Here is a 26,092-nt window from a genome sequence, read left to right on the forward strand (position 1 = left end):
ATTGATCAGATCAGAGGATCAGCCATCTTGTGGAGATAATAGTTAGCTGATAGTAAACAATGTGAATAAAAAAATTTCATGTGCTTTTAAGCGACTAATTGTCGTAATTAATTTCCAATAAAGTCTTCAATGATATGTAAATTACATTGAAACATATCTCTGAAGGAATGGAGTAGAATATTGAACTGATGATAATATTTTTCAGTGCAGAAGATTTTATTTTCAAAAATGGTTACATTATAAAGCGTGTTTTTTAGAAGATGATATCCAACTTTGTTGTAACATGTGCTTTGCTTCTCAATGTTTACATGATCTCTATTTACTCCTTAATATGAAATTTTTGTTGCATCTTTAACTATTGAAGGTATGGAAAAAGCTGTTGAATCCAGAATTAAAGGAAATTTTCGTCGAAAAACCCAAAACATTACTAGAATGGTTAAAGAAGATTCGTGTTGTATCTCATGGTGTGCCTGATACTGAGCTAGCCAGCATTGAATAGAGAAAGTTACTTTCTTCGTTGCTTTATTATGCATTGGTAAGTCTAGACTATTTTAATTCATTTCATTTTTTGCTATTTTAATAATTAATTCCTCTTTTAAACTAGGCTTGAATTTGGTCAGCTGTGACAGTCAGATTGAAGATGTCCAATTCCTTACTGAGGCTTCTGAGAAATACAGTCCTGCTTTGGTCAAGAATTTGATTTTGGAGCGAATCAATCACGAGATGCAACAGATAAAAGTCATCAATTCGACAATTGGCCTCACCGATGAACAAGTGAATCTCTGTGAAGTTATTCTCAACAGTTATGCTGTCCTCGCATCTGATATCCAGTTGATGGATGAAAGTCAAGTCATTTGTGGTGATACTACTTATGATAAGACAATCAAAGGTTTCATTTCTCATTTCGCATTATTGACTGAAACATTCAATCGAGAATTTGAATTACTCAAGATTCCCAATTTGACTCCTGATACACCAGCAGTTCTTCTCGAAAAGAAAATCACTGATTCCCCATCATTCAATTATCTAAAATCCAAATCACTTGCTTCTATCAAAATCTTTATGAATGATATTAAGACATACAATTCAACTAGCAATGACGACCTCGTAAAAGCAATGTCCGGCGCTTCTTATCGAGAGCTTGAAAACACTTATGACAAAATCAATCTTATAACCGATTCTACTCCCAACTACAGAAATATCATACACGATGCTTTGGTTCGATTTGGACAAATCATCGATGTATTCTACAGACAATATCGAATTTTATCAAACAAATGAAAGTTTAAAATTTTTGTTAACTCATTTCTAGTAAAATTTATCAATAAAATATTAGCACTTAACTTTAATCAACCAAACTCGAATTTCTGAATTATTGATGTAAGCGAACTTGCAACCAAACTTTAGAGAATTTTCACTAAAAATGGAAAAGTTTTGTAATCCTAAGATAAATAAACACAACCCTCAAATATCTTCGAGTATTTTATCACTATTATAAAACTGAAAATAAATCAATAAGGTCAAGATCATAATGTGAACAAGATCAACATGCGTATATCCATTTATAAGATGGTAAAAAACAAATCTGACTGTTTCTAGAAAGACACAATCAAATCAATTGTTACATTTGTACACAAGTGGGGAAAAATGAATTTCTCTCAAATTCAGTCACTGTTGGTTTGTAGAGAACCAAAAACTGAGTCTATTGGCCCTATTGAATAATTCATACGATTGACAGTCTTAGAGAAAATCTGGTTCAAAGTTGAAACTTGCAAAGCTTTTTGTACAATTATGGAAGCAGATTTTTTCAAGAAACTTATAATACTGAACTACCTTCTGATGATAAACCATAAAATGTAGTCATTTTGAGAAATAGAACTTTTATTTTTCTGCAAAACGGATAAGTTCGATTTTCAGTTGAACCGATCGTTTTTTAAGACTATAAAAGTTAGCGATCTGAAACTTATTATTTATTCATAAAAACCGGTGGCTAACATTATGGATTGAATAATTTTAACAATTTAACAATGGTTTTCTTGATCTTGACAATTGGCCTCAAAACTTTGAACCTCGATATCTCGAGAAAGGTCTCACTTACAATCGCCATTCTTTGACGAGTTTAATCCTTTCCTAATTAATAAGTCAATTGCATTCAATAACTCTTCATTATTGCGTTCGGGTCATAATTATTGGGCTATAGATGCAAGAGAAACAACTTATTTAACAAAACAAACTTATAACAACCAATATCTTGGTAAATAAAGCAATTTTTGGGTTAAGAATCAAAAGAGATGCAAAGAGTGCTGCCAAAGGCTCGAACATTTGAGTTGTGGGTTAATACTTAGTGGACTTTGTAGGGACATGAAAACTGAGTCGATTGATGCTATTAAATAATTCATCTGATAAATACTTTTCGAGAAAATCGAAGTCAAAGTTGAAACTTCGATCGCTTTTTGTTCATTCATGGAAGCATATTTTTTCATGGAACTTAGTTTGAGGATGTAAGTTTTGATAGACAACCAGAAAATGGACTTATTTTGATAGTAAACATTTTATTTTTCCATTAAAACCGCTTAGTTCGATTTTTAGTTAAAGTGACCTCATTCTATGATCGTAAAAGTTAGCGAGTTGAAACTTATTATCAGTCAGTAAAAATTGTTTGTTCTTATCATGGATTAAATACTTTTTTCAATTTATCAATAGTTCTCTCGATTTTGGCCATTGAACTTAAAACTTTGAACTTGAATAGTTCGTGAATGGAGTTAGGTACAATAACCAATCTTTAACCAAACATTAGATTTCACCATGATCTATGACTGAATATCAAAGAAAACTGAGTTTTGCAATGAGAAATTTATTTAATAATGAATACAAACATAAGATTTGTGTCTGATTAACCATTCAGCTTTATACATCAAGCTCAAAATTACTTATGCTATAGCTTTTTTTGTAGGATCTCGAATGGTCACAAGTTTCTTTATATTATAGCCCATGTTAAAATCTAATGTTTGGTCAAAGAATGATGATTTTAGGTGATGCCTTTCTCGAAATATTGAGCATCAAAGTTTTAAGGCCAATGGCCAAAATCAAGAGAACTAGCTGTAAACTGAAAAAAGTATTTAATCCAGGATATAAAACACCAATTTTTATGGACAAATGATAAGTTTCAATTTGCTCAGTCTTACGATCACAGAATATGGTCACTTTAACTAGAAATCGCACTGATCTGTTTTCAAAGAAACAGAAAATGTTTTTTCTCAAAATAAGATCATTTTATTGTTGGTCATTAAAAGTTACATTGGTAGAATAAGTTTCATGAAAAAATCTGCTTCCATTGCTGAAGAAAAGGCGATCAAAGTCTCAACTTTAACCTCGATTTTCTGACCAACTGTCCATCTGATAAATTATTTAATAGTCTAAATGGTCTCAGTTCTTATGTCCCTACAAATCCCACTAAGCATAAACTCTCTCAGCTCAAATGTTCGAGCCTTTGACAGCACTCTTTGCATATCTTTTGCAAGCTTAACCAGAAAAATGGTTTATTTAGCAAGATATTGGTTTATATGAGTTTATTTTGTTAAATAAGTTGTTTCTCGTGCATCTATAGCCCAAAAACCATGACTTAAATGCGTTCATTGAATTTTATTAAATTGTATTAGATTATTAATTAGTGAATAGTTAAATTAATGAAAGAATAATGATTGTAGGTGATGCCTTTGTTGAAATATTGAGGGTCGAAGTTTTAAGAGAGAATGGACAAGATCAAGAGAACTATTGTTAAATTGTTAAAATTATTTAATCCATAATGTGAGCCAACAATTTTTATGCAGAAATTATAAGTTTCAGCTCTCTAACTTTTATGGTCCTGAAAAACGGTCGTCTTAACTGAAAATCAAACTTATCCGTTTCGCAACAAAACAGAAGTTCTATTTCTCAAAATGAATACATTTCGTGGTTTGCCATTTGAATTTTCATCGGTAAAATGAATTTTATGCAAAAATCTGCTTCCATAATGGTACAAAAAGCTTTGCAAGTTTCAACTTCGAACCAGATTTTCTCTAAGACTATCCATCGGATGAATTATTCAATATTGCCAATGGACTCAGTTTTTAATTGCCTACAAACCAACAGAGTCTGAATTTGAAAGAAATTTATTTTCACCCGTTTTTGCCTATTTGTGCATGCATGTAACAATCGATTTGATTGTGTCTTTTAGAAACACCCAGATTTGTTTTTTACCTCATCTTATAAATGGAAATACTGTTGTTGATTTTGCTCAAATTTTGCTTTGATCTTGAGTTATTTTCAGTTTTAGTTATTAAATACTCTAAGATAGGTTTGGTTTGTTTATATTTTACTTAGGATTCGTCATTAGTTATCGCGAATTGATCCTAAAGTTAGTTTCCTAAGGTTTGAAAATTCCTAGCAGAGTTTGGTGGTTGGTTGATTAAAGTCAAGTGAAAACAGATAAGTATTAAATTGCTAATATTTTATTGATATTTTTTACTAAGAAATACATTGATAAAAATTTAAAACTTTCATTTGTTTGATAAAATTCGATATTGTCTATAGAATACATCGATGATTTGTCCAAATCGAACCAAAGCATCGTGTATGATATTTCTGTAGTTGGGAGTAGAATCGGTTATAAGATTGATTTTGTCATAAGTGTTTTCAAGCTCTCGATAAGAAACACTGGAAATTACTTTTACGAGGTCGTCTTTTCCAGTTGTATTGTATGTCTTAATATCATTCATAAAGATTTTGATAGAAGCAAGTGATTTGGATTTCACAAAGGTAAATGACTGAGAATCAGTGATTTTCTTTTCAAGAAGAACTGCTGGTGTATCAGGAGTCAAATTGGGAATCTTCATGAATTCGAGTTCTCGAGTGAATGTTTCAATCAGTGATGCGAATTGAGCAATGAAACCTTTGATTGTCTTATCATAAGTAGTATCACCACAAATGACTTGACTTTCATCCATCAACTGGATGTCAGATGCGAGGACAGCATAACTGTTGAGAATAACTTCACAGAGATTCACTTGTTCATCGGTGAGGCCAATTGTCGAATTGATGACCTTGATTTGTTGCATCTTGTGATTGATTCGCTCCAAAATCAAATTCTTGACCAAAGCAGGACTGTATTTCTCAGAAGCTTCAGTAAGGAATTGAACATCTTCAGTCTGAGTGTCACAGCTGACCAAATTCAAGCCTAGTTCAAAGGAGTTAAATTGGTTATTAAAATATCAAAAAATGAATTAAATCAAAATAGTTGAGACTTACCAAGACATAATAAAGCAACCAAGAAGGTTTTTGAATACATTTTTAGTTTGATTTTGTAATGAAACTTATGACAAAATATCAATCAGTAAAAGTTGAATTCGAATAGTTTATAAGCAATGAACAAGTTGTTATTTATACAAGTTTTTCCCCAACCGTAATCATTGCCATGTATGAATATTTTAGGCATGATAGCATTTATCTTGAAACTATAATTTTAATAAAAGATTGAATGCTAGGTTTGAAACAATTAACGCGAAAATGTTTTTTGTTCAATCAATTATTATATTGATGAGGTAAGATTATGCATTAATTGGGTGGAAATAATAATCAATTGGTTTCAAGTCACCATGAAATCGATACTAGCCCATTTTGGTCTGGATTATGATATTAAATTATATTAAATTTGCCTGCTTTGTATTAACTAAACTCAGTTTATTATTGTCACAATATTAGTGTAATTCACTGAATACTATTGATTCGAAGTAAAAGATGCTTTTTCGGAAAAGATGATCAGCAAAGTCTCATTTCTTTTTCTTGTGCTAGGTAAGTCCATGTTTAAGTTGATTAAACTTTTATGACAATATCCTTTTCTTAATCTATTAGGAATAGCTCTCGTTTTTGGTAAAGTTGAGGATGTTGATTTTTTGGAAGAAATCTCTCAAATTTATAGTCCACCAGTAGTTGGTCGCATGATACTCAAACGAATCGAGAGTCGCATGGATGAGGTGAAACGAGCCAATCGTTCCAGAAGTATGACTGCTGACCAACACTTTCTCAGTACATCCATTTACAATGCTTTGGACACGCTACATCACGATGTTGAATTAATGGATAAAAGTCCAGTTCTTTGTGGAAACCAAAGATTTGAAAAGGTCATCAATTTCTTTATCGGACAATTTAAACGACTCCTGAATCTGTACAACAAGCTTGTCGTACAACTGCATTGAAAGCTTTGCAATGAACAATAAATCTCAAAACATGATCCACGTAATCAATGTATCCAATAAATTTTTTATTATAAATAAATTCGATTTATAATGCAACAACTTGAACAATTACTTTATTCAAGCTCTGAAATTTCATCATGAGCTGAAGTAAATGAATTTGGATGCAACATGTATCAGAATACATTGCTATTACTATTATATGGTACTTTTTGACCGTAGGGTTGGCTTTAATTGTAAACGTTCCAGAAATTTGATTTCACATTAGATAGATTTGAACATCAGTTAACTAATGGCTTCGATTGCGTTCATGCTGTTCACGTAAATCATGTTGCTCCTCGTCCATAGTTGCACAAAAAGCTTTGCAACATCGAAACCGATTTCTCGAAAACGGCTCTTCAGAGAAATCTTTGAATCCCACTAATACACTCAGCTACAATGTCCCTTGCAATGAGTAAAAAAAGTTTCATGAAAAAATCTACTTCCATTGCTAGAGAAAAGGTGATCGAAGTTGTAACTTTAACCTCGATTCTCTGAGCAACTGTCCATCTGATGCATTATTTAATAGCATCAATCGACTCAGCTTTCATGTCCCTACAAAGTCCACTAAGTATTAACCCACAACTCAAATGTTCGAGCCTTTGGCAGCACTCTTTGCATCTCTTTTGCAAGCTTAACCAGAAAAATGGTTTATTATGGTTTATTAAAACTTCATGGTTTATTCAAATGGCAAACCACGAAATGTATTCATTTTGAGAAATAGAACTTCTGTTTTGTTGCGAAACGGATAAGTTTGATTTTCAGTTATGACGACCGTTTTTTAGGACCATAAAAGTTAGAGAGCTGAAACTTATAATTTCTGCATAAAAATTGTTGGCTCACATTATGGATTAAATAATTTTAACAATTTAACAATAGTTCTCTTGATCTTGTCCATTCTCTCTTAAAACTTCGACCCTCAATATTTCAACAAAGGCATCACCTACAATCATTATTCTTTCATTAATTTAACTATTCACTAATTAATAATCTAATACAATTTAATAAAATTCAATGAACGCATTTAAGTCATGGTTTTTGGGCTATAGATGCACGAGAAACAACTTATTTAACAAAATAAACTCATATAAACCAATATCTTGCTAAATAAACCATTTTTCTGGTTAAGCTTGCAAAAGATATGCAAAGAGTGCTGTCAAAGGCTCGAACATTTGAGCTGAGAGAGTTTATGCTTAGTGGGATTTGTAGGGACATAAGAACTGAGACCATTTAGACTATTAAATAATTTATCAGATGGACAGTTGGTCAGAAAATCGAGGTTAAAGTTGAGACTTTGATCGCCTTTTCTTCAGCAATGGAAGCAGATTTTTTCATGAAACTTATTCTACCAATGTAACTTTTAATGACCAACAATAAAATGATCTTATTTTGAGAAAAAACATTTTCTGTTTCTTTGAAAACAGATCAGTGCGATTTCTAGTTAAAGTGACCATATTCTGTGATCGTAAGACTGAGCAAATTGAAACTTATCATTTGTCCATAAAAATTGGTGTTTTATATCCTGGATTAAATACTTTTTTCAGTTTACAGCTAGTTCTCTTGATTTTGGCCATTGGCCTTAAAACTTTGATGCTCAATATTTCGAGAAAGGCATCACCTAAAATCATCATTCTTTGACCAAACATTAGATTTTAACATGGGCTATAATATAAAGAAACTTGTGACCATTCGAGATCCTACAAAAAAAGCTATAGCATAAGTAATTTTGAGCTTGATGTATAAAGCTGAATGGTTAATCAGACACAAATCTTATGTTTGTATTCATTATTAAATAAATTTCTCATTGCAAAACTCAGTTTTCTTTGATATTCAGTCATAGATCATGGTGAAATCTAATGTTTGGTTAAAGATTGGTTATTGTACCTAACTCCATTCACGAACTATTCAAGTTCAAAGTTTTAAGTTCAATGGCCAAAATCGAGAGAACTATTGATAAATTGAAAAAAGTATTTAATCCATGATAAGAACAAACAATTTTTACTGACTGATAATAAGTTTCAACTCGCTAACTTTTACGATCATAGAATGAGGTCACTTTAACTAAAAATCGAACTAAGCGGTTTTAATGGAAAAATAAAATGTTTACTATCAAAATAAGTCCATTTTCTGGTTGTCTATCAAAACTTACATCCTCAAACTAAGTTCCATGAAAAAATATGCTTCCATGAATGAGCAAAAAGCGATCGAAGTTTCAACTTTGACTTCGATTTTCTCGAAAAGTATTTATCAGATGAATTATTTAATAGCATCAATCGACTCAGTTTTCATGTCCCTACAAAGTCCACTAAGTATTAACCCACAACTCAAATGTTCGAGCCTTTGGCAGCACTCTTTGCATCTCTTTTGCAAGCTTAACCCAAAAATTGCTTTATTTACCAAGATATTGGTTGTTATAAGTTTGTTTTGTTAAATAAGTTGTTCCTCGTGCATTTACAACTCAAAACCCAAGACCAAAATGCTCTTATAGAATGTTATTGAATTGGATTGCATTATTAATTAGGAAGGGATTAAATTGGTCAAAGAATGATCATTGAATGTGATGCCTTTCTCGAGATATTGAGGTTCAAAGTTTTGAGTCCAATGGGCAAGATCAAGGGAACTATTGTTAAATTGTTAAAATTATTCAAGCCATAATGTTAGCCAACAGTTTTTATGAACAAATGATAAGTTTCAGCTCCTTAACTTTTATAGTCCTAGAAAACGATCGGTTCAACTGAAAATTGAACTTATCCGTTTTGCAGAAAAACAAAAGTTTTGTTTCTCAAAATGAATACATTTTGTGGTTTATTATCAGAAGGTAGTTCAGTATTATAAGTTTCTTGAAAAAATCTGCTTCCCATAATGGTACAAAAAGCTTTGCAAGTTTCAACTTCGAACCAGATTTTCTCTAATACTATCCATCGAATAAATTATTTAATAGAACCAATGGCCTTAGTTTTTAATTGCCTACAAACCAACAGAGTCTAAATTTGAAGGAAATTTATTTTATCCGTTTTTGCCCATTTTTCTTGCAGTGTTTGTGTCAATTTGTGACAATTGTGTCTTTTTAGTAGCAAATATCAAATCTTGGTTAAACATAAACTTTGAATGATTGTCAAAGCAAGCAAGCCTTTCTTTTATTTTGACGAAGGTTTATTTCATTGTGAATTGGGGTTTTTTGAAAGTGGATTGACTTTCTTGCAATCTCTATTAGGTTGTCGCATATATTTTGCGGTTCGATATGCAGTTTGATTCACATTTTAGCTAATCAAAGTAAGCACCATCAAGTATTATAACTTTTTAATTTGAAGAATATATGATCTCCGGAGGACAGAAGATCTTTTGGATAAATAAAAATTGTTGATCAGAGATGGGAAAATTTGTTTCGATTGAATTGAGACATATCTTGCAAAAAATATTCAACATAATCGTTGTTAGTAAAATCTTAGTTCCGATCTTATCTATTTTAGTTTCATATTGGAATCATCCATCATGCAAAGCATAATTTCAAAAACAATTTACCAAAGATTAGCAGCTATCACCATCATAACAAATGTGAAACAGCCCACACAGCAATCCAATTCCCGAATTATTGATTTTCGCGAGAGCAATGGTACTCAAATAAACTTGAATATTATCACGATTACGAATTTTCGAGCAAATTTATTGGCAAAAAAACAAGAAATGTCGATAGAAACAAAATGTAACATTGCAGCCTGAATTGAAACGCCGATAAAAGACTGATTATATTGCATTATATATAAATTTTATGTTTTATATTATATAAGCACAATGACACAAGCATGAAAACTGGTAGATAAAAATTTCTGTTTGAATATTATTCAACATTGCAATTTTTATTCAATCATAAAATCCAAGGCAAATTATCAGAGATGAGAAACAATCGATTGAGTTAAATATAAAAATATAACAAAATGGATAAACCATCATTTTCATATTGTTATAACTGAACCAGATTCAAACACATTAATCCTTTTAGTTTGAAATGTTGTCAAAAACTCTTCTCGTTTGTTCTCTTATTTTAGGTAAGAATTCATTTTGTTATTATTTTTATATTTTTCATGGCTGATTGTTTCTCTGCTGTTTACAGGATCCGTAATCTGTTACTCGAATGCAGTTGAGGAAACTGATTTTCTCAATGCTGTAGTTGATAAATACAGTCCTGCTTTGGTCAAGCAATTGATTATCAAACGTATCCAGCACAAGAGGGAACAGCTTACTAAACTGAGTTCATCAGTTGGCCTTACTCGAGATCAAATTAACCTTTGCCAAGTTACTTATCAAGCCTTTGCGACTCTCGAAGTTGATGTTAAATTAATGGATCAACATGAAGTCATCTGTGGTGATGATACTTATCAAAAGGCAATCAAATATTTCATCAATCAATTTACTTATTTGAATGAAATGTTTGAATATGAATTTGAAGTCCTCAAACATCCAGTTTTAACTAAATACAATCCTGACATACTCTTGGAGAGTCTAACTCAGGCCAATATTGACAAAATTAGACAACAAGCTATTGAATTAATTACAGCTTTTGCCGCAGACATCGATGAAATTGTTGCCGATAAAAAGACTTCCAATGAACTGAAAGCTTTAGGTCAAGGAATATCAAATGAGTTGAAAGACATGGTAATCGAAATGAAATCTTCGTATCCTGTACAAAAATTACAACTTCTGAAGAATCAGATTACAAGTTTCCAACAATTGATTGATATTTTCTACCGACAACTAGAACTGTTATCTGGTAAAAGTTTTATTGATCAATCTACTGAATTAAATACAACGCCCGCTTATAAAATTGAAGATCCGGTTCCAACTAAAATTAATCCTGAATTACTCTTGGAGAGTCTAACTCAGGACAATATTGACACAATTAAAGAACAAACTATCAAGTCGATTGAAGCCTTTACCACAGATATTGCTAAAATTGCTGATGAGACAACTTCCGGTGAAATTAATTATTTAGGTGCAGATATATTAACTGAGTTGAGAGATATGGTAAACGTAATGAGAGCTTGGACACCTCATGAACAAACCTTACAAGCTCTAGAGAGTAAGATCACAAGTTTCCAAGAATTTATTGATATTTTCTACCGAGCACTAGAAGCGGTAACTAAAGTCAAGAGATTTTATTAATTTTATGAATAAAAATGAATAAATAAATTGCAATAAATATCATTCATTCTGAAATCTCAACATCAACAATGACAATACTTTCTTTCAAAACTAAAATCCTACGGCATTTGTAAATTGCCCTCTTCATTTATTAGTCGATCATGATTAAAAATAAAGCTTTTTGGGCTATTTTTTACACACAGTTATTACATTCAGTAGGTTTCAAAATTTTTAATTTACAATTTTAATGAATTACAGTGTATATTATTATGTAACCATACCATGTAAACTCATGTAAACATGTAAGTAAATTTTGATACAGTTCGTAAGTTGCTTAAAAAATTGCATTTACTTTGCACTTTAACTTAATTATAGAATAAAAAGAAATATAAATAGATATTAATTATATCTGTTTGTTGAGTAGTGACCAGTGTAACCACCGTAAGATAAGAATGTTTTGCCGCATACGCATTCATATGACAACTTGAAATGGTGTGTCAGGACGTGTTTCCTCATCTTTGGCAAAAATTTTGTCAAGGTTTTCTTTATTACAATCCGACGATTGTGATTGCAGTTTCTTAACACTATCCTTATGATTGCCTAAAATCTTGAATAAGAATGGAAAAAAATTTAATAACTATTAAGTTTCACAACGCAATTTTTAACTATTTTTAATGAAAAAGCAAATGTAATAAATGTAATGTAATTATGAATATGATAATTAAATGAGTATTAATAAAAAAAATTTTCAAATAATCAATTCAAATGGCTTTCGGAGGTTCACAATTTTCGAATTGATTTTCCATGGCTGACTGTTGGACCAATCCGATCTTGCAACCCTTACAAACGAGTGAGAAATTTTCAAACTGTATGTGACGTTGTAAGTCATAACGAGCGAAGTATGAGACGATTGGTTGTTGATAGATGTACAAATATGTTGTACTTGTTAACGAGGATGTATTGAGACGAGAAGCCGACATGATAGCAGCATTGAAACTAGTCGAAATTGAAACATAAAATTTCCAAGTTGAAAGGTAGATAAAATAACATCATGGCCTCATATATCTCTACTCAATAAAATTGATAAGTTCACTCACGTATTAGACTTGTGTAAAGTTTTGCTGAACCTACTGTCTCGTGTTTTTTCAATCGTCGATGTTACTAACCTCATCCTATTGGAACAAGAAGTTGTTCATTTCAAGACAATTGATAGACCCAATCGTCGATGGATTCGTAAAAAGAGATTGTTTAGTCATGCCGACTATTGTTACTGCATTGCGTAGTCATAGACAATTGGACTCAATCGTCGATGTTTCTCACCTCATCCTATTGGAACAAGAAGTTGTTCATTTCAAGACAATTGTTGAACTCAATCGTCGATGTAACTCACCTCATCCTATTGGAACAAGACTCAAGCGTAGATGGATTAGTAAACCGATTCTGTGTAGTCACTGACTATCGTAACTTAATCTCATAGTCAGTACAACAATTCATTCAGTAGTGTTAATCAGCTTTGCTCCGCATTTTTGATGAAAATTATCTTAGAAAATTGGTTTTTATAAATCAAAATATAAAGCAAAACGAATCAAGACAGTTGATAGACTCAATCGCCGATGATATTGGAATAAGAGAAGGTTGATAGACTCAATCGCCGGTGTAACTTACCTCATCTCAATGGAACAAGAGACTGTTCATGTCAAGATGAGTTGAGTTATGTGGCCATTGTGTCTATCAACTGTCTCGAAATGAACAATTTTTGATTCCAATAGAATGAATTGGATTACATTGACGGTTGAGTGAATCTTTTGTTTTGAAATTTGATTACACCGCCTTCGGTCTATAGCAACAGAGTTGCTAGCCTTTTACCTCTTTACCCATTGCATTGTTCCAGACTCTGGGGTTATCTTTGCTTCTACAAAGCTAAGTCGGCTAGTTATTGACTTAAATTTAATAATTTGTTCATTGCAACGTTTTAATTGTTTATGAAGTGTCTTGCCATTTATTATCCAAGATAAAACTTCTTAAGTCTGGTGGTTAAGCATTTGTTTATATCGCATTTTTTTGACCAACTATCATCCAAAGGTTTGTGTATCAACATTAAAAAGATTCTGAAAAGGTTTGGCAAGAAAAAACATAAAAATTTAGCTCTTTAGCTACCAACAAAAGGAGAAGAACTAAAGGTACGTAAAGATCTTCAGTAATTTGAGCAATTCATAATTCAATGTTTTATTTCCAAAGCTTTTGGAAAATCATTCGCCGCCGATAATATACCAACGACTTCTGATCAATCGTCTAACCCAATAGAAGAACAAAGTGCACCAGATATGGACGATATTTTTCATCTAATAGTTCTATCCCATTCGCCGGATCACATCACTCAACAGGCCAAGAATCGAGATCTAGCTCTCGCGTAAGATCGCAAGTAGGTTATAGATCACCATCTGGAAGTCCATCTCGTGAACGAGATTCATATATGGAAACTCTGTCATCTGACCCTGATGAAGCTTTGGCTGAATTAAAGCGAAACATCAACTTATCGACTTATGAAAATTTTGAAGAATTTCACCGACGAATCAAAAATTTGAAATACAATTCTTCTCCTGTTATCACACGTTGGTTATTTGAAAATTTGCAGAATGAAAAGCAAAGGCCAAGTGAGGATGAATACTTTCATAAATACCATGAAGGTGCGTACCGTGTTTATCAATCTGGCCGCCTACTAAAAGTTGAGGAATTCAAAAAACTTTGGAATGAGGTTTTATCTGAGAAGTAGCCAGAAATGCTGCAAAAGAGTTTGTTTGCTTAAGTGAAAACCCTTCGTGCCAATATAAACACAAGAACAGTGTGGCAATGAAGAATCATTTATTTGCAAAGCATTTAGGCATAACATTCGAATGTTGCTGTGGACAGCCAATTACTTATTACGCTTCTTACACTGCTCACTATTCTTTCAGCAGATGTAAGTATAAGGATAGTGTTAAGAAACTACAATCACAATCGTCGGAATGTAATGAAAAAAACCTTGACAAAATTTTTGTCAAATACCAAAACGGTGCTTTCCGGCCTTATCAATCTGGTCTCCCAATAACCGTTGACCAATTTAGCAAGCTTTGGGATGAAGCTCAGTCTGACGAGCGTGTGACTAAAAATGGCAAAAATTTTGTTTGCTCATGTGAAAATGATGCTTGTGTCGCGAATAGATACATGACCCCAAGTTTGCCAAAGACGAGGATATACGTCCTGACACACCATTTCAAGTTGTCATATGAATGCGTATGCGGCAAAACATTCTTATCTTACGGTGGTTACACTGGTCACTACTCAACAAACAGATGTAATTACGAAAAATGTGTGAATCTCAAGTTTTGAAATCATCGCCGAATATCTATTTATATTTCTTTTTATTCTATCATTATGTTCATCAAAACATTCTTATCTCACGGTGGTTACATAATACTAAGGGATGATTTACACACTGATTTACGCCGATCAAAAGGCCATCTAAAAACGGATTTATCCAGAAAGTACTGCAAGTGATTCTGTGAGTGATTACTTCAAGTTAATAGCTGTAGCTCCAGCAGCAATCGATGATTGGGACACTGGTGAAAAACTTGATAACTAATATTTGGCAATGCTGTTACAATTAATAATCATAGATACATTTGCCATTTTGTGTCTCGTGAAATGAAAATAAATGTTTTATTAAAGTTTCTTGATTGAATTGTATATTTGATTAAATATACTTTACGAGGATGAATAGAGGCAACAATTTAAATTATTTCATGAAAAACTTGTTGGGAAGTAACATGTAGAACAAAACTTTCAGACATGATTATGATTCTGAAATATTTTAAATACAACAATAATGGTAATTTAATAAATCTGACATCTGATTATAACATTTCTTTCAAAAGGAAAGTTAAAATATGAAATAAATTTAAGATAAAAAAATCCTAAAGCAAATTAACAATTCGTCATTCCGTATGGACTTTCAAGAAAAGTGTACAGCCATCAATTTTTTTACCACGATTGTCTAATAATTGTAAATGTCTATAGCCTGCAATAGAAAAAGAAATGGATTAAAATCTGAATTGTTACAGACATTGAAATCAACTACAATAGTTAACAATAGATTGAAAAGGGTTTTCTTTTTCAAATGGCTTACCTGTTCGCATTGATGTAACCGCTATCACATTTCCAGCCAACTTGGCATCTTTGCCACTTAGTCGCTCATCTTTGACTTTAAAATAGAGGAATGCTAATTCTGGAAAATTTATGGTCAATACGAAAGTTTCTAGCCAAATCGGATTAAAACCTGATAGAAATAAATACAACATATTAATGATTCCTATTCACATAATCAGTTTGATTCAATTTTATAGATTCAAGCCATATTTATAAAATTAAATCAAACCGCTAATCAATTAACAAACCATTATTGGAAATAGCTTTAGTCGTCATTTTTTGTCTATCTTCACCGTGTCCAATCACAGATATTTTTACATAAGGATCAATTATATCATCCTCTGGGCTTGCATCTGTATTCCTCAAGTGTTGACCGCTCAAGACGGTCAATTCAAGGCGAAGAGGTTTTGGCGATTGTCCCTCTTTTGTTTTCATAAGAAAATCTGGCTTCAATGCATAACCACAGTGTCCGTTGGTAGCAAATCGAGCTTCATTGATTAACAAATGTTTACCAAGAGTTTGAACGTTAAGAGCCACTGTGAATTGAGAAATTAAAATATCAAGTTTTTAAGATTACATGTTAATAATTCATCATGCGATTGTAATTTTTTGTCAATATTTACCCATTTGACAACCAACGTTCCAATGGATTGTAGGGTCATAATTTGATGAATTAAATCTAGAACCTTTGGGATAAATTCTGACTAAACGTTTAGCAGTACAAGCAATGTACTCTTTTGTGTAAAAATTAGCCAAATCCGCTGAGACGGTTTCCTTGAGAGAAAACATTTCATTGAATTTCCCTGAAAATCACGATAAAAAAATTTAACATTAACAAAGATTATCATTTTTTCATTTGGATCATTTAGCTAAAACAATCGAAGTTTATTGCTATGAAACTTACATGATAATGTATCTTCAAGGCTACGGAACTTTTTTGCTGAACAATAGACTGCTAGATCCGCTAAATTGTTCGATATTTTATGCTAGAGTTCATGGGAAAATATAAAAAAGTAAATTAGTCTTCATTTTGGTAGAGGTTAGCTGATTCTCTTACTTTTTTTGATTTACCCGAAGATGATTTGGCAACTGCAGAAACTGAATACCTTCTGTCCGTAATGTATCGGCGAGTCTCATTGAGTTCTTCTTCACTTTCTGATGATTCAGAAGAAGAAGAATCGGTATCTTCACTACCAGAGGGGCGTCCTTTAGATTTGACTAATATTTTATTCTTTAACATTTCAGGGCTTGGTAATTCACGTTCGTTCGGAATGATCGGCCTTCTATATAACTTATCTATCAGAATAGATAGTAAAAAAAATAATGATTAACGGGTGATTCAATTATTGACAAATTTTCGATCTGTTACCTCCAAGGATTGCAACCAAAAGTCCTGCGACTGAACTTTGCTGCTCCTGGGAACAATTAATTTCCAGAGACAGTATTAATGGATAAGGTGTAGTATCAAAAGCATACGCTCCAATAGCTTCCAATACATCTTTAAGTAATAGTTTGGAAACCATGGTGTATCCATGATAAACGATGGGTCCTTCATTATCATTACCATCCCAAATATCCACTGATAGCAATGAAAATAGATGTAAATTAATTACTGACAAACATTGTTATATTTGGCAAACTAACATTCAACGCATCGATATCCTCTTCTCATAGCATCAATATAACCTTCAATGCTACTGTCTCCAACTAATTGTCCAGCTAACAGGTATCTGTTTGAACAATCATTAGCAAATTTAGCATCAATATCAATTCATTCAATTTGCTAAAATTAATGCTCACGTATTATGTGATGACAGAATGTAGTAATGATTTAATGGTCGATTCATATCTTGGTGTGTATTGTAATGGTCCTGGTTGAACAAATCAAATTCAGATGAGGTGAGCATTGCTTCAAATCCTGTTGGGAAAATATCAGAAAGAAAGTTATCATTAGTTTATGAGATAAAGCAAACATCAGAATATCTGTTTTAATATTTCAATATATTATATCAAATAGTGTTCAAAATCAATCATTTTCATCAATTTTTACCATTAAAGTAAAAATTCAAAATAAACGGTCACTTTGCATGTTAGTTAACTTAATGAGACGAGGAGCAACATGATTTACATGCATGAACGCAGTCGAAGCCGTTAGTTAACTGATGTTCAAATCTAATTTGAAATGCAAATAATGTGAAATCAATTTTATGAAAGTGGATACATGATTAAAGTCAAATATATGGTCAAAAAGTACCATATAATAAGAATAGCAATGTATTCTGATACAAGTTGCATCCAAACAATTCATTTACTTCAGCTCATGATAAAATTTCAGAGCTTAAATAAAGTAATTGTTCAAGTTGTTGCATTATAAATTGGAATTTATTTAAAATAGAAAACATTTGTTCAGTACATTGATTACGTGGATCATGTTTTAAGATTTACTGTTCATTGCAAAGCTTTCAATGATCCCTTGTTGTACAAATTTAGGAGCCATTTAAATTTTCCGAGAAAGTAATTGATGACCTTTTCAAATCTTTGGTTTCCACAAAGAACTGGACTTTTATCCATTAATTCAACATCATGATGTAGCGTGTCCAAAGCATTGTAAATGGATGTACAGAGAAAGTGTTGGTCAGCAGTCATACTTCTAGAACGATTGGCTCGTTTCACCTCATTCATGCGACCCTCAATACGTTTGAGCATCATTCGACCAACTACCGGTGGACTGTATTTTTGAGAGATTTCATTCAAAAATTCAACATCCTGGAGTTTACTAGAGACAAGAGTTAGTCCTAACAAATTGAGAAAAGGTTATGTTTAATACAATAGTTCAATTATCTGAAACATGGACTTACCTAGCATGAGAAAAAGAAAAGTGAATTTGCTGATCATCTTGAAATATTTACTCTAAATCAAAAGTATTTAGTGTAACTCACTGATATTCAAGCTTATAACATGAAGTAATAAACTGAGTTTAGTTTTGAAAATAGTTAATACAAAGCTTACAAATCCAGTATAATAATCCAGACCAGAATGGCTTATCAATTTCATGTTGACTTGAAATCAATTGATTATTATATCCACCCAATTAATACCCAATCTTACCTCATCAATATAATACTCGATTGTTTATACAAATAATATTGTTAGGCGCTACGTGTTTTGAAACCTAGAATTGAATGTTTAAACAATTATTTCAAGATAAATGCTATCAAGTTCAATGTTCATACATGATAATGATTGCATTAGCTTTGAAAACTTTAAAACAATCCATATTTTCTGATAAATAAACGGTTAATGATAAAACTTGTTATTATAAATATCAACTTGTTCATTTATAATAACAATTTCAAATCAACTTTTACTGATTGATATTGTCATAAGTTTCATTACAAAATCAAACTAAAAATGTATTCAAAAGCCTTCTTCGTTGCTTTATTATGTATCGGTAAGTCTATTATTTGAATTTAACTCATAATTTTTTGCTATTTTAATAAAAAATTTAACTCTCCTATTTGAACTAGGCTTGAATTTGGTCAGCTGTGACACTCAGACTGAAGATGTCCAATTCCTTACTGAGGCTTCTGGGAAATACAGTCCTGCTTTGGTCAAGAATTTGATTTTGGAGCGAATCAATCACAAGATGCAACAAATCAAAGTCATTAATTCGACCATTGGCCTAACCGATGAACAAGTGAATCTCTGTGAGGTCATTCTCAACAGTTACGCTGTCCTCGCATCTGACATCCAGCTTATGGATGAAAGTCAAGTCATTTGTGGTGATACTACTTATGATAAGACAATCAAAGGTTTCATTTCTCATTTCGCATTATTGACTGAAACATTCAATCGAGAATTTGAATTACTCAAGATTCCCAATTTGACTCCTGATACACCAGCAGTTCTTCTCGAAAAGAAAATCACTGATTCCCCATCATTCAATTATCTAAAATCCAAATCACTTGCTTCTATCAAAATCTTTATGAATGATATCAAGACATACAATTCAACTAGCAATGACGACCTCGTAAAAGCAATGTCCGGCGCTTCTTATCGAGAGCTTGAAAACACTTATGACAAAATCAATCTTCTAACAGAAACTATTCCCAACTACAGAAATATCATACACGATACTTTGGTTCGATTTGGACAAATCATCGATGTATTCTACAGACAATATCGAATTTTATCAAACAAGTAAAAGTCCAGAAATGAAAATATGTACTTTTATTAATGTATCATTTAGCAATGCTAAAATATATCAATAAAATTTTTGCAGTATAATACAATCTAAATAAAAAAAATTCACTTTAATTAACCTGAAAATCTACTAAGAATTCCTGAGTTTTTACTAGAATGCATGTTCAAGCAAATTGTGAATCCGCAGCCAAACTTTAAGCAACTTTTACTAAAATTGAGAAATTGTTTTTAAACCATTCACGTAAAATAGGAAATAGAAGCAAAGAAAAATTAGAATGAAACTCTGTCTGGACATCGGATATAGACTAACCCAAATTTAATGATCTTTAACTTTTATTTACCATTTAGTGACCATATTGATCAATTGTTTTCTTATTATGATAATTGCAATTTCAAGTTCTTCTCAATTTGCAAAAAAGCGCAAGCTTTTTATTTTTGATTTTTTTCATTATGAATTCGAGTTCATCATAAAATTCGGGTTATTACAAATACTCAACATAAACTAACTCAGAAACTGAACATCAACTGAAATCTTAAGTAAAATATGCACAAACTGCTCAATCGAATTTTAAATTTTCAAATTCTGGTTAAATATCAACTTAATTATTCTTGAAGCAAGCAAGTTTTTCGCCATTTTGACGATGATTGCTTTAGCATTTGAATCTTTTCAATGCAGATTGACTGTAATATCAGGAAGTGAAATATATTTTGTGGTTCGATTAGAAGGTTCAGTCAGAATTCACTTAAATTTTAAAGCAAGTACCACCGGCACAAGTATAATGTTTTAATTTGGACAAATCGAGACAATTATTCGAAAAGATATTCCTTATAATTGTTAGTTGTGTTAGTTAAATCTTAGTTCTAATCTTATCTATTCCAATTTCACATTGGAATCACCAATCATGCACATTTTAAAAACAATTGATTGAAGGTTAATTATCATTATCAGAGTGAATGTAAAACATCCCACAGAGTTGGCGAATTCGGGAATTATTGTTTTTCACGAGAAAAATAGCACTCAAATGAACTTGAAAAGTCAAATTTGAAATTTCGAGTATCATTATTGCAAGAAAAACAAGAAATGTCGATAACAAAATCATAAAACAAACAGAAGAAACAAAATATAATATTTCAGCATCAATTGAAACGCCAATAAAAGAATGATAATATTTTCATAAATGTAGCGATTCGTATAAACAATTAGATAAATATATTTAAATCACAATAAATCAAAGTTATTAGATAAATAACCAGATTTTATTGTCGTGTTTCAATCTCATAACCTCTCAATCCAACGGTACAACCATAATGGTACAATCGTGATAACTGAGAGATAAAAATTTCAATTGTAAAATCCAAGGAAAATTATCAGAGATGAGAAACCATTGATTGAGTTAAATATAAAAATATAACAACATGAGTGAACCATCATTTTTATATTGTTATAACTGAACCAGATTCAAACACATTAAACCTTTTAAAATGTTGTCAAAAACTCTTCTCGTTTGTTCCCTTATTTTAGGTAAGAATCAATTTTGTTATTATTTTCATATTTTTCATGACTGATTGTTTCTCTGCTGTTTACAGGATCAGTAATCTGTTACTCGAATGCAGTTGAGGAAACTGACTTTCTCAATGCCGTAGTTGATAAATACAGTCCTGCTTTGGTCAAGCAACTGATTACTAAACGTATCGAGCACAGAATGGAACAGCTGACTAAACTGAGTTCATCAGTTGGCCTAACTCGAGATCAAATTAACCTTTGCCAAGTTACTTATCAAGCCTTGGCGACTCTTGAAGCTGATGTTAAATCAATGGATCAACATGAAGTCATCTGTGGCGATGATACTTATCAAAAGACGATCAAATATTTCATCAATCAATTTACTTATTTGAATGATATGTTTGAATATGAATTTGAAGTCCTAAAACATCCAGTTTTAACTAAATTCAATCCTGACATACTCTTGCAGAGTCTAACTCAGGCCAATATTGACACAGTTAAAAAACAAACTATGGATTCGATTGCAGCTTTTGTTGCAGATATTGATAAAATTGTTGCTGATGAAAAGACTTCCAATGAACTCAAAGTTTTAGGTCGAGGAGTATCAAATGAATTGGAAGACATGGTAAACGTAATGAGAGTCTGGACACCTCAACAACAAACTTTAATAGCTCTAAAGAACAATATCACCAATTTCCAACAATTGATCGACATTTTCTACCGACAACTAGAACTGTTGACTGGTGTCAAGAGATTTTATTAATTTCATGAATTAAATGAATAAATAAATTGCAATAAGTATAATCTCATTCTGAAATCTCAATATCAGAATCTTGTCCATTTCATTTCATAAAAAACGTGCAACAAAAAGCAATATCAATAATAATCAATTCAAAATCTTGAGAATCGAATAGTTGATCATGTTTCCCATTCGGTTTAAAATTGTTTGAGTATCATTTACACCCATATAACGATTAATGAAACCATACTATCAGAATCTAATGGTTTATGGAATAACTTGTTCATCAATTTCAATTTCAAATTTTACTAATTGATATTGTCATACGAAACTCTTCTTTGTCATCTTATTTTGTAATGGTGAGTTTAAAGTACACAAATTGAATTGATGTTTTGTTTTTTTCAAAAAGCTAATTTTTCATCTTTCTATTATTTAAACATTGTATACAATATTACAATATAAATTGTCTGTACAACAATCGCTAAACTTTTAATTATAATACAATGATTATTCAGGCGTTTGGGGCAATAAGAATAACTGAACACTATTTCCCTTTCATCAAACACAATTCAATATGTAATTATATTAATTTCAACTATGCATGATATGATATCGTATGTTGATTGTATTAAAAGCAGAGATGAAGAAAAGTTGACAAAAAGCAAACATCAAAAAGTAAACACTAAAATGAGAAATTTCCAAAAACGGAAAAAGACAGAGAAATAGAAAGGTGATTAATCATTTCTCTTGTAACAATTGATATTAAAGTGTAAATGTAAATAAAAGCTTTGACCCGAAAGGAGGTTGAGAAAGGGAACAATAATATCAATGATAATTACAATGAATCTAATGGCACTAACCTTTCGAATTCATGTACAATTCAAGGATTTGAGATGAAGCGGGTTGCCTTTGAGATGCTTCTAAGAGGTTAGTAGACAATGAAGCATACCATGAAGTTTGAAATTTATCAATATATTTTTGACAAGTATCCAAAGAGAGATCAATTCCTTGCTCTTCTTTAAAAAATTGTTGTAACTCTTCGGGTCCCATTGTAGTTCCTCCTGACTTGGCATATTGGCGAAATAGCTTGTCCACTTCCCATCGGTGCTCAAGACTATCAAAAAAGATGAAAAATTCGTCCAAATCTAAAACTTCTTCGTCACTTTTCCTGGTAGAATGTTTTTTCGCTGATTTCTGGTGTTGCCAACATGGAAAGAAGGGGAAGAGAGGGATAAAAAGCAAGATTACATTTTGCTTGTGAAACAGTAGTGTTAAATTAAAATTACCTGGAAAAGCTCTTTAGCAAGCTCATTATTGATGGCAATGTTTAGTCGGTTGAGGATACTCATAGCTTCGAAGAAATTTATAAAACGATCACCATCTTTGTCTGCTTCTTTAAAACATTTCTCAACAAAAGCTCGTCGATCTTTGGTTTTCTTGGCTGTTTTCGCTTCAAACATGATATATCGCAATTTATTTAACCAAAATTCTCTTTCAATAGAATCGGCAGCAATTAAATCAAATGTCTTATCAGTTCCAAACACAATTGAAAATGAACATTCCTCTCTAACCCAGTTATTTGACGTGTCTTGTTTGCCTTTCATCCAAAGACGACGCATCTTTTCCTCTATCTTTTTGAATTTAGTAGTCATCCATCCTTGTCGAAGGTCTGTTATGTCTTGAATTGAATCTAAAGCAAGTAATAAGAAACAGTGTTTTAGATTAAAAAAATTAAGTAACAAGACAAAGAATAACTTACAGATTGATTTTTTATGAAAAGTCAGCTTTTTCCGGTATCTATGATATTCCATTGTTTTATTTTGTTCGTCGATGATTATACGACGATTCATTAATCCTCCTCGTCGGTTAACTTTTAAAAAGGTAGACTCCATCCTGGTTTCATTATTGGATGACATGTTGTGAAACGCGAGTGACTAAATAGTCCTGAAACTCGGACTTTAACACTGGTAAAAATTGTTTGTATAGCAGTTAATTGTAATCCAGTCACTGGGTTTTCTATTTTCTCTTCTCAGTTAATTTCCTTTACTTACCGTAGATATTTTTTACTGGCTGTTGTTTTTGATGATACAAAGATAATGGTGGGAAAAAATCTAGACAAAAAGATAAGGAAACAAAGGATTACTCAAAGTTGAAATTGAAAAGGCAGAAGCAAAGAAACAGCGTTGTGAAAACTTAAACAATGAATATTAAAATGTAAAACCGTTTAAGGATTGATTATCACTATTGCTACCATTAGTCAGAGAAACAAATTAACAAATCTCGGATTTAACAGAAGATAGAAAAAAAATGTGCAAAATGTGTTGATAAAGACAGCATTGAATGTTAAACAGCAAACAAAAAGTGCTATCATTTTCAAGTAAGGTTAATGTGAGAAACCTTGATTGGATTATACATTTATTATCTCTTTGACATAACAGTTTCATTAAAACCCATGTATCCTCAGTTTTTACCCAACAACCAAGGTTAATCGCAAAAATCATTACATTCAACGATTGCAAACCTAAAATATTCATTTAAATCTTTTCCTAGTAATTTTATAAACTAATCTAATAATTAACTGCTGTTTATGTACATATTATTCACCTTTTTCATATGTATCAACAAAATATTAGTGATTTTAATGATTAGTTGGCGGTGATTTACCGATTAATTTTAGCATATATTACCAGCTAAATTACATGTACACAGGTAATATCTTCATAATTTTTTCACATTTATTTATTTTCAAGTATTCCCTTATATTAGCAATATGTTGCTGATACAGTTTTGATCAGTGATCACTAAAAGAAGCGGTATTAAGACAAGGGGGGCAATCGGAATGAGATAACAAAAAAAGAAGTTATTAACTTGATTACCTTCAATTGGTGCTTTGAGCAAAATGAGAAGAACAGATTTACCTAGACTAGAACAGGTAAGTCACTAGAAGTTGCAACCTTGATGACAATAATGAAGTCTAATAGCGATGATCACAAACTGTGGCAAAAAAGACAATTGGTAAATTAAGTAGCTTTGTCTTACAAATCTTAATGATAACGTTTGAAAGTAACATTTGTGATACTGATGTAAAGAAATAAGCTCACTCTGATCAATTATCTCACTATAACAACAGTTAGTTTCATAGCGATTATCAAAAAAAACGGTTCACCTGTTGTTCCAGTTGTCTTTCCATGTTCAGTTATTATTCAATTGTATACATAGATTCCAAATCTATAAATTGGGATAGTCGATGGGTTGGCTAATTAATCACAATTTAAAGTCAATAATTACCGAGTAAAATTAAAATTGATCGTCAGGAATCGCAATGGTATTAATGATAACAGCAAACAGGTTGATTCAAGTTGTTAAGTTGTTTATTACTGTTAACTAAACTTGCACAAGTTATACAACTGTAAAAGCACATAAATAACCCCAGTAAATATTGTTTGGAAAGTTAATCTATTGATGAAATTATTACCTTTTTACTTTAATAATTAAAGATTAAATGTTACGTTTCTAATAAACTGAATTGCATAGAGAAAGTTTCGTTTTGAGCGAAAAAATATCTCTCTCACTCTCTGTGTTATTCTTACTTAAATCGCTCTATGAATAGCATTGTTTGTTTTATGTTATAAAATTTTCATTTTGAAATCAATTGTGAGTTTCTATTCATTATTAGTTAATAATTATTTTTGACAATGACTTATGTCTTCAGAATGGCAATTTTATGTACCTGAGAAAACCAATCGTAATAACATGTAACTTTGACCTTTGAATATTTTTCTCGCGACTTGCTGCATCAACTCCAGCAGCAACTCGATTTCTGGCCTTTTCAGCCTTTCATTGTTCACTAAAAAGTTTTTGTACATCTCTTTGAAAGTTGCATTTTGCATGATGATGAATGCTCTACGAGTGCAATATTTCTGAAATTTATATACAAGATTCTTTAATTCCTTAGCTAAAATTCTGAGAAAATTCTAAGCCATCTGCTTAATTCAGCTCTGAGAAAAGTAATAGTAATTTGTCCATAACTTTTTCGCCACAAGTTGGAACAAA

The 26,092-nt window shown here is 31.6% G+C and overlaps 8 protein-coding genes across 13 annotated transcripts; 5 read left to right on the top strand and 3 right to left on the bottom strand.

Annotated features, from left to right (window-relative positions):
• The first annotated feature begins 265 nt into the window (after positions 1-265).
• LOC112539380 (uncharacterized) lies at positions 266-1,338 on the top strand. The gene is made up of 2 exons (XM_025161842.2): positions 266-535; positions 605-1,338. Exon 2 carries the CDS (start codon positions 724-726, stop codon positions 1,279-1,281), a length of 558 nt encoding a protein of 185 aa, XP_025017610.1. The 5' UTR covers positions 266-535; positions 605-723; the 3' UTR covers positions 1,282-1,338.
• A 3,136-nt stretch (positions 1,339-4,474) lies between these two features.
• Positions 4,475-5,380, bottom strand: LOC107366905 (uncharacterized). The gene is made up of 2 exons (XM_015934550.3): positions 5,287-5,380; positions 4,475-5,215 (listed from the first exon to the last, which is right to left on the bottom strand). Exons 1-2 carry the CDS (start codon positions 5,324-5,326, stop codon positions 4,539-4,541), a joined length of 717 nt encoding a protein of 238 aa, XP_015790036.1. The 5' UTR covers positions 5,327-5,380; the 3' UTR covers positions 4,475-4,538.
• Positions 5,381-5,674: 294 nt separating this feature from the next.
• On the top strand, positions 5,675-6,332 carry LOC107366913 (uncharacterized). The gene is made up of 2 exons (XM_015934554.3): positions 5,675-5,829; positions 5,890-6,332. The coding sequence occupies exons 1-2, from the start codon at positions 5,793-5,795 to the stop codon at positions 6,231-6,233; spliced, it is 381 nt and encodes a 126-aa protein (XP_015790040.2). The 5' UTR covers positions 5,675-5,792; the 3' UTR covers positions 6,234-6,332.
• Positions 6,333-10,228: 3,896 nt separating this feature from the next.
• LOC107366904 (uncharacterized) lies at positions 10,229-11,489 on the top strand. Its single transcript, XM_015934549.3, has 2 exons — positions 10,229-10,315; positions 10,381-11,489. Exons 1-2 carry the CDS (start codon positions 10,276-10,278, stop codon positions 11,427-11,429), a joined length of 1,089 nt encoding a protein of 362 aa, XP_015790035.1. The 5' UTR covers positions 10,229-10,275; the 3' UTR covers positions 11,430-11,489.
• A 3,599-nt stretch (positions 11,490-15,088) lies between these two features.
• Positions 15,089-25,606, bottom strand: LOC107366993 (1-phosphatidylinositol 4,5-bisphosphate phosphodiesterase zeta-1). Of its 6 annotated transcripts, none has more exons than XM_015934645.3 (15): positions 25,206-25,606; positions 24,916-25,033; positions 24,091-24,150; positions 23,799-24,003; positions 23,326-23,729; positions 22,900-23,233; positions 17,394-17,511; positions 17,238-17,323; positions 16,963-17,172; positions 16,651-16,889; positions 16,498-16,579; positions 16,217-16,396; positions 15,842-16,129; positions 15,574-15,723; positions 15,089-15,465 (listed from the first exon to the last, which is right to left on the bottom strand). In XM_015934645.3, the coding sequence occupies exons 4-15, from the start codon at positions 23,953-23,955 to the stop codon at positions 15,383-15,385; spliced, it is 2,331 nt and encodes a 776-aa protein (XP_015790131.1). In that variant the 5' UTR covers positions 23,956-24,003; positions 24,091-24,150; positions 24,916-25,033; positions 25,206-25,606; the 3' UTR covers positions 15,089-15,382. The 6 variants fall into 6 exon arrangements, with proteins under 6 accessions (XP_015790131.1, XP_015790133.1, XP_089125020.1 ...); XM_015934647.3 differs by having other exon boundaries at positions 23,799-23,995; positions 25,206-25,582; XM_089268894.1 differs by lacking the exon at positions 24,916-25,033 and having other exon boundaries at positions 25,206-25,539.
• LOC107366998 (uncharacterized) lies at positions 17,954-18,566 on the bottom strand. Its single transcript, XM_015934653.3, has 2 exons — positions 18,452-18,566; positions 17,954-18,388 (listed from the first exon to the last, which is right to left on the bottom strand). The coding sequence occupies exons 1-2, from the start codon at positions 18,486-18,488 to the stop codon at positions 18,042-18,044; spliced, it is 384 nt and encodes a 127-aa protein (XP_015790139.2). The 5' UTR covers positions 18,489-18,566; the 3' UTR covers positions 17,954-18,041.
• On the top strand, positions 18,952-19,885 carry LOC107366997 (uncharacterized). Its single transcript, XM_015934652.3, has 2 exons — positions 18,952-19,044; positions 19,121-19,885. Exons 1-2 carry the CDS (start codon positions 19,005-19,007, stop codon positions 19,795-19,797), a joined length of 717 nt encoding a protein of 238 aa, XP_015790138.2. The 5' UTR covers positions 18,952-19,004; the 3' UTR covers positions 19,798-19,885.
• Positions 21,237-22,104, top strand: LOC107366996 (uncharacterized). Its single transcript, XM_015934651.3, has 2 exons — positions 21,237-21,318; positions 21,384-22,104. Exons 1-2 carry the CDS (start codon positions 21,279-21,281, stop codon positions 22,061-22,063), a joined length of 720 nt encoding a protein of 239 aa, XP_015790137.2. The 5' UTR covers positions 21,237-21,278; the 3' UTR covers positions 22,064-22,104.
• Positions 25,607-26,092: the final 486 nt, after the last annotated feature.

This window comes from Tetranychus urticae, chromosome 3 (genome assembly GCF_039701765.1).
Source record: "Tetranychus urticae isolate SD_2017Ah chromosome 3, NJAU_TeUrti_SD_1.0, whole genome shotgun sequence".
NCBI classification, from domain to species: Eukaryota; Metazoa; Arthropoda; class Arachnida; order Trombidiformes; family Tetranychidae; genus Tetranychus; species Tetranychus urticae.